Source organism: Sus scrofa, chromosome Y (genome assembly GCF_054392235.1).
Source record: "Sus scrofa isolate SSC_HxYL_T2T_F1_AM1 chromosome Y, Sscrofa_HxYL_maternal_Yorkshire_Landrace_v2.0, whole genome shotgun sequence".
Classification (NCBI taxonomy): Eukaryota; Metazoa; Chordata; class Mammalia; order Artiodactyla; family Suidae; genus Sus; species Sus scrofa.
Genome location: NC_139402.1, coordinates 18853191 through 18871016, shown reverse-complemented (window position 1 = coordinate 18871016; position 17826 = coordinate 18853191). Strand labels below are relative to the sequence as shown.

The 17826-nt window shown below is 33.8% G+C and overlaps 1 protein-coding gene across 1 annotated transcript in view; it reads left to right on the top strand.

The window, feature by feature from the left end:
- Positions 1–23: 23 nt before the first annotated feature.
- The window catches only part of LOC102159347 (cullin-4B-like), a 166727-nt gene continuing 148924 nt past the window's right edge, over positions 24–17826 (top strand). The window contains exons 1-3 of the mRNA XM_085009118.1: positions 24–65; positions 2021–2236; positions 5774–5889. Of these exons, the coding sequence (XP_084865244.1) occupies positions 2035–2236; positions 5774–5889 (318 nt within the window). The 5' untranslated portion in view covers positions 24–65; positions 2021–2034. The remainder of the gene's footprint in view (positions 66–2020; positions 2237–5773; positions 5890–17826) is intronic.

Below are 17826 nucleotides of genomic sequence, written 5' to 3'. Positions count from 1 at the left end.
CGAGACAGTGATGCCATAGTGTAGTCAACGGTCTCTTCTGAAGTATTCTCTCAGCTTCTTCAGAGGTAAGAATCGCGTTCCCGGACTTCAGGCAAGAATCTGTAGGTTATGACTAATTTGAGGGTAAATGTTGCCACTTTTTGCTCTCAGCTGTTAGCAGTTTTCTAACATCGACTTTGTCATGGATGTGTGTGAACAGTTTTCTTTGTATCCCTCTAAATGTTGCCCCTTTAGTTTTTGACTTACCTGATCGTTTTCTCAGTCTTTTGTGTGTGTAAATATTTTTTATAAACTGTATTGCTGTGCTCTTCAGCTATTGTTGCTACTTTCACACCGATATGCCTCTTTGTATAATTTTTGCCATTTTTCATTGTGTCTTAATCCTCACTTGTAGTCTTACACTTTTCTTCTTGTTGGTCTGTCTTTATCAAAATTTCTTTTATATTTGTAATCACGTTATTTTCAGTATTTTTAAACTTAGTTTTAATTTCTATGACTTTTGCCCATCCTTTTTTGTTCCCTCTGCTTCTTTTCCTATATCTTTTGCTGTCTCCTCATTTTCTTTCTGTGTCAAACTATCCGTATTTGTTTTTTTTTTTTTTTCTCTTTAAATAATTTACTCTTAAAATTAAAAAAAAGAAAAAGTTTGTAAACCAGTGTTTCACAATCCCTGGTTTTTCACCCATTGTTCCCCAAGATTTTATATAGGAAAAGAGTTCTCCACCAAACTTTTTTTCCCTTGTATTTCAGTATTCAAACTGTATGTACTGGCTCTTTTTCTCTATTTCTTAATGGTAACCATTTCCCCTTTCCTTTTTTCTCCTTAGGCGCTTTGAACTCTTGCAATCCCTTTGTCTTTCTTTTTGCTTTTAGACTTCCTCTTTCTTGTGCTCTTTTTTTCTCTTTTTCCTCTCCTGCCTTTCTTTCCTTGCTGTCATTTCTTTCAATCTTTTGTCTTTTGATTATCTTTAATGCTGTTTCTTCATGGATGCTTTTAAAGTCTTTTTGAGTTTCGCTGTTCTATACATTTGTCTGTCTCTCTTCTTTACTGTTTACATATTCTTTTATGATAGTTTATGGCTATGTGAGTAGTGATATTTTGCCTTGTTATGTCTTTTGTTTTCTCTCTGGTTTTTCTCATTTTCTTTTTATTCCCCTTTCTCTTTCATTGCATGTACATTTTTTTTTCTTAAAATTTCCTTAAACTTTGTCCTTCCCCACAATATTGTGGGTCCTTTCCCAGTATACTGTGGGTTCCCGCCACCCGCCATTTTGTGTCTTGAGTTTGACGTTTGCCAGATTTTTCTGAATCTTTCAAAAATGAGGATTGGGAGTGTCATCTTTTGTTTATAGTTACTAACATCTATGAGGCTAAACATGGAATGGTTTGGTACACAATATAAGAATGTTCTGCCCTTTGTTTCTGCTTTCTTTACTTAGCTACTGTAGATACTTCAATTGCTCTAGGTTTGTATTTGTCTCTAATTTTCCGAGATTAGTATGGCTGTGGCAAATGGTAAACTGTAGTGCTGTGGGTGCCTTGTACTTTTTTTTTTTCCCCATTTCCTGTCTCTGACTTTTTCTGTTTCTCTTTTTCTTGCCTGTATCTTCCATTCTCTCTTGTTCTTTAATTTCTGCTACGTAGTGTTTCCCTCCTATATTTGCCTTCTTCAGTTTACTCCAGGATTAAAAACCATTTCAGTATAATTTGGCCTGATTATCATATGCAATGTGTTGTTGAAAGTCACTTATTATTTCACCTTTCTTGTTCTTTTTCCTTTGATCTTAGTTGTTTTTTTCTTTTTTGTTTTGGCATTTATTCATCTGTTTATTATGTTACATTTTCATGTTTTCAAGATTGCTCCCTTCCAGTTTTTGTTTTGTCTGTTACTGAAAGTTAAATTTACTTGCTCTTTTCCCTTCATCTCTTTAAGTTGGTAGTTTTCTTTCTTTTTATCTGAACTACCCAAATCTTGCAGTATAAACAAAATGGGAAACTAGATTTTCTTGGCTTTTGTAGGACCTAATGTGAAGATGGCAGAAGAATACGCATCACCTTCATCTACTGCCTCTCAGGAAGAAGAACAATTGAAAAACAGAAACTTGATAATTTACTCTATGGCTGAAGAATACCACACAGATGCCTTGACTAAACCCCCCATGACTTTGTCCAGTTTTGTCAATATCAAGCCCAGCACTGGCTCTGTCAAGAAATTGGTAATCAGAAACTTTAAAGGTAATGTGATGATCATTTTAAAAAAGATTTTGGTTTGGCTTCTCATATCCTATTGCTGCTTTTTAATTGTAAATTGGAAGATATACAAGTTAATGAGCACAATTTTTAGATGAATTTGAAACATCATTCATTTTGGACTCTGAAGACCTGGGCTCAGCCATGTTTTTACCACTGAAATTATTTCATTCTTCAAATTTGGCTTTCCTCTAAAAAATGACAGGCTCCAATAAATTTTGCAATACAGTTTTAGAATGGTGCACTTTTGCTTATTATTGAATGGATCTGAAATATTAATGTGAGATCGTTTCCCCTGGTGGTCAAAAGGCAACCATTTTAATTTTTTAACTTGTGGAACATATACACAAAAAAACAATGCACATGAAAAAAACACAATGAACCAAGATAAAGATTCATTATTAAGAATAAATGACTTTCAAAAATTTCTGGGGAAATACAAATGTCATTGAAAAGTTAGAAATTAAGCAGGGCTGCTTAATCCATTTTTCCTTGTAAAAAAAAAATTACATGGGTATTTTAACTTGTAAAAACCAACATCCTTGGTATCTTATCAGATATCTACTTATCTACTTCTTAATTTACATATCCCAACCTCAATTGTATCTTTGTCAGGAGAAAATTTAAGTTTTCCCATTTTAATTAATTATATTTATTTAAAAATTTTGTATTCAGTTCTTTTCTCATTGAATAATTCTATTCTTCATAGTAGTAAAAATATCACCTATTACAGAAATTTCTGAATAAAACACAAGACTTTTTCAAACATGAAATTGTTTTTCCCACTGTTCCTTATCCAGAACCTAATGCATGCTGAATTTTTGTGCTGAATCTTTAGTTTTCAAAGTGTGAGAAAAAAATCTAACTTTAGGAACTAGTTAATATTTTAAATAGTAGAAATTTCCACAATTTCTGTAATATTCATGCATTATTGCATATGATGTTTCTAGTGTTTTATGGTATATTTTATCATTTATAGAATACATTTCAGTATACAGAATGCCTTGGTCTCTATTTATTTTATTTTTTTTTTTTCGGTAAACATTAGCTGTTCATTTGATCTGTATTTTCATACTTAAGGTTTATTACATACATTAAATATCTCCTAAAGTTTTTTAAATACTTTTATATAATTTCATATTTATGAGTGATATAAATGAAAACTGTCATTTTGTTTTCGATTTTAAAAACTATGAAAAACTAGAAAATTTTCTCTTGGTAGAGTTGGAACATTGAGTAATTCTCTTGATTATCAGAACCAAATACCTGATTTTTAGTCTTTTTTGCTGACTTTTAAAATGTAAACTCATAGATTTTTAAACAGTAGTACTTATTTCATTTTCACGATATAATTAATAATAATGTTTTTCGTACTTTTAAAATAACTCATTCTTTCAGAGTAAAATTTGTTTTATTAGATGAATTCTGTGGAAAGGGGGAATATTTGCCACCTTGGAGAATGAAATTTCTAGAGTGTGAGAGAGAGTATATTTCTTTACAACACACAGAAAAAAAAAAATGGAATCTAATCTGGAACTTATTCTTGGCCTAAAAAACTTACCTTCTGAGGAGTTTCAAAATAAGTACCTTTTTTTTTTTAAAGAAGTATATTTCTGGTTTCTTGTTTGGCTTTCTGAAGTGGCTTAATTTATGTAAATATAAATATATATACACACACACACACACAATATATATTATTAAACATACGCATTGTAGTTATATATATATATATACACATAATATGACTCACAGTTATGTGGATATATAGTTTCCCTCTCCCAAAGAGAGAAAATCTTGAATTAGCTGTTTTCTGAATCAGTTAATTTTCTTTTTTTTTTGTCTTTTGTATTTTTAGGGCCCCACCAGTGGCATATGGAGGTTCCCTTGCTAGGGGTCTGATTGGAGCTGTTTTTGCTGGCCTATGCCAGAGCCACAGCAATGCCAGATCCAAGCCACGTCTGCAACCTACACCATGGCAATACCAGATCCTCAACCCACTGAGCGAGCCCAGGGATCGAACCCGCAACCTCTTGGTTCCTAGTTGGATTCATTTCCACTGCACCACTACAGGAACTCCCTGAATCAGTTAATTTGTGATTGAATTTGTATTTATTTTTTCCTCATTTTTTTATTCACTTTGTTATGCTTTGACAGCTTCTTAGGTATAACCTTATCATCTAATTGTTTTAAAATATTATTTTTCTTTAGTAATTTAAATGTGAAAATTAAAAATTTTTTCATGACAGTATTTTTAATAATACCGTACTTATATTTTTACTGAGGCAAAATCCACATAGCATAAAATTAGGTATTAACTATTTTAAAATATAAGTGTACACTTCATTGTTAGTAGATGACAATGTTGTATACCCACCACCTCAGTCTAATTCAGGACATTTTCATCACCTCAAAATGAGTCTCCATACCTATAAGCAATCCCCATTTCTCAGTTCCCTTTCTTTTCTCTTCCCTCCTGTCTTCTCACTAAGCAATCAGCAGTCTGCTTTCCTTCTCTATAGGTTTGCCTATTCAGAGTGTTTCATATAAATGAGATCATTGAATAAGTGACCTTTTATGTCTGGCTTCTTTTTCTTTGCATAGTACCTTGGAAATTCATCCACATTGTAACATATATGAGTCATTTCTATAGTTTAAATAAAATTTCATTGTATGGGAACATTTATATAAAAGTTTGCCCAGTACATTTATATTTCATTTGAATACCTGTTTTTAATTCTTTTGGGTATAAACCAGGAGTGGAATTGTGTGGTCACATGATAATTCAGTGTTTAATAACTTAAAGAACTTCCAAACTTACACACTGGCTATACCAGTTTATATTCCACCAGGAATTTATAATGATTGCAGTTTTTCACCTCCTCTCAATAACTTAAATATTTTCTAGGAGATCTGAGTGGTATGTCATGGCTTTGACTAGTATTTCCCTACTGATTAATTATGTTGAGCAACTTTTCATAAAATAGTTGTCCATGTGTATGTCATGGGAAATGTCTTTTCATATTCTTTGCTTAACTTTAATTAAATTTATTTTTTGTGTAGTTGAGTTTAAGGGTTCTTTATTCAGCAGATATTATCTTCTGTCCTGAGGACCTTTTGCTTTATTGAACATGTCCTTTGATGAACAAAGATTTTTAATTTTAATTTAATGATACTCAGTGAGTTTTTTTAATTATCATATGTGTAAACCTATTACTAATCCCAGGTCATGAAGAATTTGACTTCTTTTAAGAGTTTTATAAGTTTTGCCCTTATATTTATATATTTGATCCATTTTATGTTATTTTTTGAATATGATATGAAATGGTGGTACTTATTCATTCTTTTGTATGTGGCTATCATTGTACTGGCACATTTGTTGAAGGGACTATTTGTCTCCACTGAAAGAACCTTGTTTATGAACAGTTCACCATAGATGCATTTGGTGATGTTACATTTAAAAATCTTTTTTGACATTGTCTCCTAAAAGATTTGTTTTGTAATCTTTTTTTTTTAAATGTTTAGATAAACCACTGATGCTGGAAAACTATACTGAAGAAACATGGCAAAAATTAAAGGAAGCTGTACAAGCTATCCAGAACAATATCTCTGTTAAGTACAGCTTGGAAGAACTCTATCAGGTGTGTGTTACTTTAGATGCAATTATTCACTAGTCATAGCAGTGTTAGTTTTTAATTTGACTCTGTTTATATTGACTCAGTACTTACAGTGACTCTATATTAATTGTATTATATTTGTTTTGGATCTCTGAGATTTTTATAATGAAATTTTTTGTAATTATGAACTCACCAACAGATAATACTCATACAATCATGAAAAATTTTTTCTTTGTATATATATTTGATTTGTTTAGCTGCAATTTTGCTTTGTATACAATATATACTTGCATATATATTCTCATTTTTCAAGTTTAAAAAAAATTTAGTTTAGTAGGGTTTTATACACCTTTCTCCTCTATGAAGAGTGTGGAATGGTGTTAAAGTTGGAGTAAAACATTTAATCGCAAAGGGACATGGAAATCTAGGACTTTGTTATTAATTGCATAGTAGATATTTAAAAGATAATTAAATCATTGAATATCTACCTTTGTTTTTTAATCTCAGTATAAAATATTTATTTTTCTGTCTGTCTAGGTATATCATTACATCAAGGAGATATTTCTTAAGTTCTTATGGTAAAATCTGAGAGATGCTTTTTGGGACCAATATTTATTTGATTTGGTCATTCATAATCAATTCCTATTGCATTGACATCTTTTTGTAATTATCCTCTTTCACTCTCTGTATTACATGGATTGTAAATTATAAGCCATTAGTATTGCTTTTTTCATTATTATTTTTTTCTTTTTGGTTGTGCTTTTGGCATGGGGAAGGTCCCAGGCAAGGAAGTGAACCCATGCCATGGTAGTGATGACACTGGATCCTTAACCCACTACGCACCAAGGAACTCCTTTTTGTTAGTTTTCTTTTCAAATCTAATGCCTTATACATTCATGCTGTCTTCATTACTTTTTCTTTGTGTTGTCAGTGTACAATTTTCATGCTGATCCTCAGTTTTTTTGAATGAATAATTTCATTCTACTCCACACTCTTAGAAATCACTGCTCATATACTGATGTATATTGCTTATGAAGCCTCCCAGTTATCAGCTCTGTGATGAAATCACTTGGCAGGCCTGATGAACACATTTCACAGGTGATTCCACCTTTCTGAGTCTGTTTCTTATCTATAAAATACTAAGAATAAAAGTATAGTAAAGTTTAATTTTTTAAGGATGAAATTATGTATGATTTATATAAATCATTTGAAACACTTTGACTAATAGTAAGGCCTTAATATGTTGAAAAATCATTCTTTCTCTTTAAGATCATCCTTCTTCAAATAAGAGCTGTAGTTTCACAGCCATATACCTTATTTATAGATGTAGCCAGAAAATTATTTTCTTGGGAGTTCCCGTCATGGCTCAGTGGAAATGAATATGGCTGGCATCCATGAGGACACAGGTCCCATCCCTGGCCTTGCTTAGTGGGTTAAGGATCTGACTTTGCCTTGAGCTGTGGTGTAGGTTGCAGACATGACTCAGATCTGGTGTGGCTGTGGCTAGGTTGTGGCTACAGCTCCAGTTTGACTCCTGCCCTGGAAATCTCCATATATTGTGGCTGCAGCCCTAAAGAAGACAAAAGACCAAAAAAAAAAAAAAAAGTTATTTTCTTGGAAATATATGTGTGTATTCCATTGTAAATAGGAGGTGGCATTTTTTACCTTGTATATTTAAGCATTATAACATACTATTGAAAATTAAGTCTTTGAAGAGTTTTTCTTGTCAGATTTTTTTTTTTTGTAATGAAATACACATTACATAAAACATTACCATTTTAGGTTTACTTCAGTGGTACATTCCCAATGTTATGCAACCACTAGCACTGTGTAGCTCAAAGACTTTTTTCTTAACATCTAAACAAGACCCTTTACTTATTAAGGAGTTACTATCCATTCTCTTTACTTATTTTTTTTTGTCTTTTGCCTTTTTAGGGCCTCACCCATGGCATATGGAGGATTCCAGGCTAGGGGTCTAATTGGAGCTGTTGCTGCCGGCCTGTGCCAGAGCCACGGCAATGCCAGATCTGAGCTGTGTCTATGATCTACAACCACAGATCGTGGCAGTGTCAGATCCTTAACCCACTGAGTGAGGCCAGGTGTTGGACCTGCAGCCTCATGGTTCATAGTGGTATTTGTTTCCACTGAGTCACGACAGGAACTCCCTCCATTCTTTTTTGATTCTAGCCCCTGTTACTAATCTGCTCTCATCCATCGGTATAGATTTAACCTCATCTGATTTCATATAAATGGAATCATATCATATCTGACCCTTTCCATCTGGCTTTTTTCACTTTACATAATGTTTTGAAGATTTATTCTTGTGGCATATTTAGCACATCATTTATTATAAATTAATAATATTCCAGTGTATTAAGTTTCATGTTTCATTACACATCTTTTGTTGGGCGTTTGTGCTGTCTATTGTAAATAATGCTATTATAAACATTGTGTATAAGTGTTTGAATATTTATTTTCAGTTATTTTGGTTTATAATGAAGGAGGTAAATTTTGAGTCATATCTATATTTAGCTTTTTGAAGAACTAATTTGTTTCCATGGTAGCTTTTTACATTATTTTCCTGTACATTCCGTGAAAGCTGTATGTGAGGATCTACTTTTTCCACATCCTGGCCAACACTTGTTTTTTCCATGTTTTTGTTTATAGACATCCTAGCAGGTATAAGGTGCTTCTCAATGTGATTTTGATTTGTAGTCATTGAATGACCAATGATATGAAGTATCATTTCATGATCTTGTTAGTTTTTTATATATTCCTTTCAAAATATTTATTCAAATTCTTTGCCCATTTTTGTTATTTTATTAAATTATATCAGTTCTTTATATATCTTGAACAGGAGACTTTTAAAATATGTGAAATGTAAAAGTTCTATTCCATTCACTTATTTGTCCTTTCACATTTTCTATAAGTGTTTTTTGAGGTGAAATTTGTCACATAAAATTAACTGTTTCGCAATGACAAACTTAGTGGCACTCTAAATATACAGTGTGCAATTGCTATCTTTATCAAGTACCATTTTTATCACACAAAGGGAAATTCTTTATTCATTGAACAGGCACTATCCAATTACTGCTACCAGACCCTCTGGCCAGCACTGATTTGCTTTTCATTTTTATGGATATTCTTGTTCTGGATGTTTAATGTGAGAGGATTTTATCTGATTTGTTGTCTTATGTGTCAGTTTTTTTTTTGTTAGAATGCTATTTTTTTTTTTTAATTTTATTTTCCCACTGTACAGCAAGGGGGTCAGGTTATCCTTACATGTATACATTACAATTACAGTTTTTCCCCCACCATTTCTTCTGTTGCAACATGAGTATCTAGACATAGTTCTCAATGCTATTCATCTATCCGGACAAAGCTCTACTTAAAAGAGACACATGCACCCGCATGTTCATTGCAGCACTATTCACAATAGCCAGGACATGGAAAGAATGCTATTTTTGATATTTATCTATGTAATAGTATATATCTGTACCTCATGCTTTTCTTTGGCCAAGTAATATTTCATTATATTGATATATAACTATTTATTCATTCATCCCTTGATAGACATATAGTTATTTCTGTCTTTTGATTACAGTGAATAGTGCTGCTATGAACAAGATTGAACATGTAATTGTTTGAGTCCCAGTTTTCAGTTTTTGAGTATATACTTAGAAGGGAATTGAATAAATCTGCATTAATTCCATGTTTAACCTATACAGCACCTGCCGTATTATTTTTCTTAGTTGGTGCATACTCACTATATGGGGCTTCTATACTTACTACTTTTAGTTTTTTGATTATAATGATCATTGTTCATGTGAAGTGGTACCACATGGAGGTTTTGCTTTGCTGTTTTGAAGTGACTGCTGATTTTATGTTTACATGTGCTTCTTTGAACATTTGTATATTTGTTTAAGAATTGTTTATTTAAGTTCTTGTGTTCTTTTATTATTATTCACATAACAAAATCCACCATTTAAAAATATACAATTCCTTATTTATGCAACCAGCATCTCTGTCAAGTTCTAAACTTTTTTTTTTCTTTTTATGACCATACTTTCAGCATATGAAAGTTCCTGGGCTAGAGGATAAATTGCAACTGCAGCTGTGTCCTATGCACAGGCATGGCAACACCAGATCCAAACCACATCTGCGACCTATACCACAGCTTGTGGAAATGCTGGATCCTTAACTCACTGAGCAAGGCCAGGAATTGAACCTACATCCTCACAGAGACTGTCAGGTCCTGAGCCACAATAGGAACTACAAGTACCAGACATTTTTATCAATCACACTGTATCTCTTAAGCTTGTGATCCCCATTCCAGCATTCTCAGCCCTTGTCCAGGAGTCATTTGTCTTTTGTCTTTACGGATTTAGCCCTTCTGATTATTTCATATAAACATTCATGCAATAAGCTACCTTTTATGTCAGTTTCTTTCACTGAATATAATGTCTTCAGTATTCATACATGTGTAGAATGCATTAAAAAACTTCATTCATTTTAATGGCTAAATAATATTCCGCTGTGTTTAATATTGAAATTTGTTATCCATTTTTCTGAAAATGTACACTTGATTTTTTTCACTTACTGGCTATTGTGAATAATACTGCTGTGAACATTATTTTGTTTGTTTTTCTGTCTTTTTAGGGCTGCACCCATGGCATATGGAGTTTCCCAGGCTAGAGGTCAAATCAGAGCACTCCAGCTGCGGTCTACACCACAGCTATAGCAATACCAGATCTGAGTCACATCTGCAACCTACACCACAGCTCATGGAAACACTGGATCTTTAACCCACTGAGCAAGGCCATGGATCGAACCCGCAACCTCATGGTTTCTAGTTGGATTCATTTGCACTGCACCATGATAGGAACTCCAAAACATTATTGATAAGTATCCGAATCTCTGTTCTCTGTCATTTTGAAATCTTACGGTGGAATTGTGGGATATTAGTATGCGTTTTAAGTTTTTGAGGAAAACAGGTACATTCTAAAGATGCTGAACTGGAGTTCCCGTCGTGGCACAGTGGTTAACGAATCCGACTAGGAACCATGAGGTTGTGGGTTCCATCCCTGCCCTTGCTCAGTGGGTTAACAATCTGGCGTTGCTGTGAGCTGTGGTGTAGGTTGCAGACACGGCTCAGATCCCGCATTGCTGTGGCTCTGGCGTAGGCTGGTGGCTACAGCTCCAATTCGACCCCTAGCCTGGGAACCTCCATGTGCCATGGGAGCAGCCCAAAGAAATAGCAAAAAGACAAAAAAATAAAATAAAATAAAGATGCTGAACTGTTTTATATTCCCACAGGTAGTATATTAGGGTTCCGGTTTTTCCTCATTATTATGAACGTTTACTGTTGCTATTGTTCTTCAATTATGTCTACCCTAATGGATGTGAGGTATAATCTCATTGATTCTATTTATTGAGGAATAGTTGATTTAATATATTAATTTCAAGTTTATAGCATATTGATTATTTTTGCATATTATTCTCCATCATTGATTATTACAAGATAATTGCTGTAATTGCCTATTCTGTAGGGAATATCCGTGTGGCTTATCTCCTTATTCATAGTGCTGTGTACCTGTTAATTCCATAACTATAATTTGTATCTGTGAACAAATTTGTTTTCTATGTTGTTTCTGTTTTGCATATATATTAATTTTTATAATTTTTTTGATTTCACATATAAACAATGTCATACAGTATTTGTTTTTGTCTGACTTACTAACTGAAATAGTTTCTAGGTATATCCCATGGTTGCAGATGTCAAAATATCATTATTTTTCTGGTTTGTGTGTGTGTGTGTGTGTAATCTAGTCATATGTTAATAGACATTGGTTTGCTTCTGTATCTTGGTTATTACAAATAGTGCTGCTATGAAAATTAGGGTGCATATGTCTTTTTGAAGTAGTGTTTTCATTTTTTCCAGATATATACCTTGGGTGGAATTGAAAAAATTGTTTTATTTTGCTATTTTAGGAAACTTCATAGTGTTTCTATAATGGTTACATGAATTTACATTACTACCAGCAATGTGAGAGTGTTCCCATTTCTCCACATACATTGTCTCCAAAATTTGTTATTGGTAAATTTTTATGGTAGCCATTCTGGCATTGTGGTTTTGATTTGCATTTGTCTAATATTAGTAATGTTGAGCATGTTTTCATGTGCCTGTATACCATCTGTGTGAATTCTCTGAAAAAAAAATGTCTATTTAGGTCTTCTGCCAATTTTGGTTGGGTTGTTTTTGTTTCATTATTGAGTTGTATAAGATGTTTTGTGTGTTTTGGATATTAACCTTTCATTGGTCACATAATTTACAAATACTATCTCCTACTCCATAGCTTGTGAGTGGTTTTCTTTGCTGTGCAAAAGATTTTGTGCTTAATTTGGTCCCATTTGTTTACTTTTTATTTTGTTTATTTTGCCTTAGGAGACCAAACCAAGAAAATATTTCTTTGATTTATATCAAAGAGCATTCTGCCTGTGTTTTCATCTGGGAGTTTTATAGAGTCAGGTTTTACATTTGGTTCATTAAACCATTTTTTTTTTTGTCTTTTGAATTTTTAGGGCCACACCTGTGGCATATGGAGGTTCCTAGGCCTGGAGTCTAAGTGGAGCTGTAGCTGCTGGCCTATGCTACAGCCACAGCAATACCAGATCTGAGCCACATCTGCAACCTGTACCACAGCTCACGACAACTCTGGATACTTAACCCACTTTCATTGGTCACATAATTTGCAGATATTATCTCCTACTCCATAGCTTGAGCAAGGCCAAGGATCGCACCCACAACTTCATAATTCCTAGTGGAGTTCATTTCCACTGTGCCACAATGGGAACTCTCATTAAACCGTTTTGAGTTTAGGTTTGCATATGGTGTAAGTGACTGTTCTAATTTCATTCTTTTATGTGGGCTGTCAAGTTTTCCATGCACCACCATTGAAGACACACTTTTTCTCCAGTGTATATTCTTGACTCCTTTTTATATGATAATTAACCATAGATAGCATAAGTTTATTTCTGGCCTCTCCATTTTGTTCCAGTACCAGTCTGTTGTGATTACTGTAGCTTTGTAGTGTTGTCTGACGTCTGGGAGAGCTATACCTCCAACTTTGTTCTTTTGTGTCAAGATTGCTGTGGTAATTTAGGGCCTTTTGTGATATCATATGAATTTTAGGATTATTTGCTCTAATTCCCTGAAAAATGTCATGTATTTTGATAGGGATTATATCAAATGGGTAGATTGCTTTGGGTATTATGACCATGTTAACAATATTAACTCTTTCAATCCAAGAGCAAAGGATATCTTTTCATTTCTTTGTATCCTCTTCAATTTCCTCCATCAGTGTTTTGTAGTTTTTAGAGTGTAGCTCTTTGTATTTTTTTTTTTTTTTTTTTGGATTTTTAGGGCTGCATCTGTAGCATATGGAAGTTCCCAGCCTAGGGGTCAAATCAGAGCTACAGCTGCCAGCCTACACCACAGCCACAGCAGTGCTGGATACCCAGCCCACTGGGTGAGGGCCAGGGATTGAACCTGCATCCTCAGATTCTTTTCCAATGCACCACCTTGGGAACTCCTGCTTTCCTATTTTAATGAGAATTTTAAAAATTTTGTCAAATGCTTTTCCACATCTATTGAGGAAATCATGTGCTCTTTATCTTTTTAGTTAATGTGAAGTATCATATCTAATGATTTGTGTATGTTGAACTATGCATGTTACTTTGAAGTAAAACCATTTTATTATGGAGTATGTTTCTTTTTCTATATTGTTGGATTTGGTTTGCTAATATTTTGTTGACAATTTTTGTATCTGTATAGATATTGGCCTGTAGTTTCCTTTTCTTTAAAAAAAATTACTGTAGTTGATTTCCAGTGTTCTGTCAATTTCCAGCGAAATGATCCAATTATGCATATAAGTACATTCTTTTTTCACATTATCCCCTGTCATGTTCCATCACAAATGATCAGATATAGCAGAATCCCATTGTTAGCCATTCCAAAGGCTATAGTTTGCATCTGCTAACCCCAAACTCCCAGTCCCTTCCAGTCTCTCCACCTTCTTCTTGGAAACCGCAAGGCTGTTCTCCAAGTCCATGAGTTTGTTTCTTTTCTGTGAATAGGTTCAGTTGTGCCATATATAAGATTCCAGATATAAGTGGTATCTTATGGTATTTGTCTTTCTCCTTCTGACTTACTTCACCATGAGAGTCTCTAGTTCCATCCATGTTGCTGCAAATGACATTTTTCATGACCGAGTAGTATTCATTGTGCATACATATTGTATCTTAATCCATTCAACTGTCCATGGACATTTGGGTTGTTTCCATGTCTTTGCTATTGTGAATAGTGCTGCAGTGAACATGCGGGTACATGTGTCTTTTACACAGAAAGATTTGTCTGGGTATATGCCCAGGAGTAGGATTGCTGGGTAATATGATATTTCTGTGTTTCATTTTCCCCATACTATTTTCCCCAGTCTTGTACCAATTTACATTCCCACCAACAGTGTGGGAGAGTTCCCTTTTCTCAACACCCTCTCCAGCATTTGTTATTTGTTGACTTACTAATGATGGCCATTCTCATTGTTGTGAGGTGGTACCTCAATATAGTTTTGATTTGCATTTATCTAATAATCAGTAATATTGAGAGTTTTTTCATGTGTCTGTTGGCCATCCATATTTCCTTTCTAGAGAAAAGTCTGTTTAGATCTTCCGCCCATTTTTCAATTGGTTGGTTTTTTTTCTGTTGAGTTGTCTGTATATCTTGGAGGTTAAGCCCTTGTCATTTGCATCATTTGAAACTATTTTCTCCCATTCCATAGGTTGTCTTTTTAAATAGTTTCCTTTTCTGTGCAAAAGTTTGATTAGATCCCATTGTTTTATTTTTAATTTCACTTTTTTTTTTTTGCTTTTTTTTAGGGCCGCACCCATGGCATATGGAAGTTCCCAGGCTAGGGGTCTAATCAGAGCCACAACTGCCTGCCTATACCACAGCCACAGCAATGCCAGATCCGAGCTGTGTCTGTGAACTACACCACAGCTCACAGCAACAGATCTCCAACCCACTGAATGAGTCTAGGGATCGCACCCATATCCCCATGGTTCCTAGTCCAGTTCGTTTGCACTGCACCATGATGGGAACTCCCATTAATTTCCATTTTTTGTGGTATCTTTTCTTTTGGTATGGGGGTGATGGTAGCTTCATAGAATTTGAGAGTGATCCTTTCTTCTCAAAATATTTTAATAGTTTGAGAATGAAATGTATTAGTTCTCCTTTGTAATTTTGGTAGAATTCCCCTGTGATGCCATTTGATCCTAGACTTGTTTTACTGATAGTTTTTTTAAGTTATAATTTTTTAATTTTTTTTTATTTTTATTTTTTTGCTATTTCTTTGGGCCGCTTCTGCGGCATATGGAGGTTCCCAGGCTAGGGGTTGAATCGGAGCTGTAGCCGCCGGCCTACGCCAGAGCCACAGCAACGCAGGATCTGAGCCACGTCTGCAACCTACACCACAGCTCAGGGCAACGCCGGATCGTTAACCCACTGAGCAAGGGCAGGGACCGAACCCGCAACCTCATGGTTCCTAGTCAGATTCGTTAACCACTGCGCCACAACGGGAACTCCCTAAGTTATAAATTTGTATTAACTTCTAGTGATTCATTTGTTCAGATCATATTTTTTTTTCTTGATTCAATCTTGGCAGGTTGTATGTTTACAAAAACTTGTCAACTTTTTTCTAGGTTGTCAATTTATTGGTATGTTATTGTTCATAATATCCCCTTATGATTGTTTATTCTCTATCATTTCAGTTGTTGTTAACTGTTTAATTTCATATTTGGTTTATTTGGATTCTCTGTTTTCTTCTCGGTGAATCTAGGTAAAGCTTTATCAATATCATTTATATTTTCAAGAAGCCAACACTTTCTGATCTGTATTAAATTCACTTCTGATCTTTATTATGTCATTCCTTCTGCTGTCCTTGTTTTTTTGTTTGATCATCTTTTTCTCAGTATTTTATGTGACAGTTTAGGTTGTTTTTGGTGCTTTTTCTTATTTATTGATGAAGGACTTTATTGCTGTAAACTTTGCTTTTAGAACTGCTTTTGAAGCATCGCAAATAGTTTGTAAACTTGTGTTTCCATTTCCTTGTGTCTTGAGTTTTTTTTTTCTGATTTCCTCTTTGATTTCTCATTGTTCCAGTAGTTTTTTAGTGGGATATTTTTAGCATGTGTTTGTTCTTTTTCTGTTTTTCTTTCTGTAGTTGAATTCTAATTTCACATTGTTATGGTTTGGGACAAATGATGGATATAATCTATCCTAAGTTTGTTGTGGATTATCTTGTGGACTGTTATGTGATATATCCTGGAGAATGTTCCATATGCACTTGTAAAGAATGTGTATTCTGTTTTTCTTGTGGACTGTTATGTGATATATTCTGGAGAATGTTCCATATGCACTTGTAAAGAATGTGTATTCTGTTTTTCATGTCCTAAAGACAGCTCCTTAGTTTAATTGGTATCTTATGTTATTTAAGAACACTGTTGACTTAATGATTTTCGGTCTTGATGGTCTGCTTATTGATGTGAAAGGGGTGTGAAAAATTCCCTACTGTCATTTATAGTAGTCAGTTTCTCCCTTTATGTCTACTAGTGTTTGCTTTATTTATTTAGATACACCTGTATTGGTTACATGTATATTAATTAATGTAACATCCTCTTCTTTTATTGATGACTTTAGCACTATATAATGCTTTTCTTTGTTCTTTATTATAGCACTTACGTTAAAGTCTGTTTTATCTAAGTATTGCTACCCCTGCTTTTTTCAACATTTTGTTTACCCGAAATAACTTTTTCCATTCCCTCAATTCAATCTATGTGTTTTTAGCCCCACAGTGAGTCCTTGCAGATAGCATATTGAAAGGTTCTTGTTTTTGTATCCATTCAGCCGGTCTAAGTCTTTTGGCTTTTAAAAGAATTAATGATATCCATGTACTTACTGTCATTTTATTATCATATAATTTTTTGGTAGTTGTTTTATATTCATTTCTTCTGTTTGTTTCTAACTTTGCTATGATTTCTCCATTTATATAACTGTGTTTCCTTTTTGGTGTTTTGTGTTTATATTGTGTCCTTATTTTTCCTTCTTTTTTCTTTCTTTCTGTTTTTCTTTTTTTCCTTTTAATGACTCATGGCATATGAAAGTTCCCAGGCTAGGGGTAAAACCAGAGCTGTCATTGTTAGCCTATGCCAGAGCCACATGGGATCCAAACTGCATTGGTGACCGGTGTCACAGCTAGAAGCAGTGCTGGATCCTTAACCCATTGAGTGAGGCTGGGAATTGAATTCACATCCTTAGGAACACTGTATCAGGTTCTTAACCCATGGAGCCACAATGGGAACTCCTCTATTATAGGGTTTTTTTTTTGAGGTTACCATGGGGCTCATATATGCTGATCCTCAGTTATTTTATTTGATTAAAACTAATAGTTATGTAAGTTCAAACATTTATAAGATTACATTTTTATTCCTCTTTGCCACAATTTTGTATGTTTAATGTCATATTTTCATGCTTATCCCGTTATGTTAATTTTAGTTACCATTGTTTTTACATTTTTTTCTTTAATTTCTGTCTTGGCTTATTTAAGTTATTCTTAAAAATCTTACTATATATTTACCTTTTTTTAGTGGGGTTTTCTCTTTCCTATGGATTTTTACTTTTTTTTTCCGTTTCTCAGTGACCCTTCAACATTTCTATAAGAGGAGGTTTAGTATTATTGAAATGTTTTTGTTTTTTCTTGTATGGGAAGTTCTTTATGTTATATGTTACATAATATATAAAGGTGCATATATATGTATATATGATGTGTATGCATACACGCATACACACACGCATATACATATGTAAAATATACTATGAATGATCATCTTGGTAGAGTGTCCTACTTT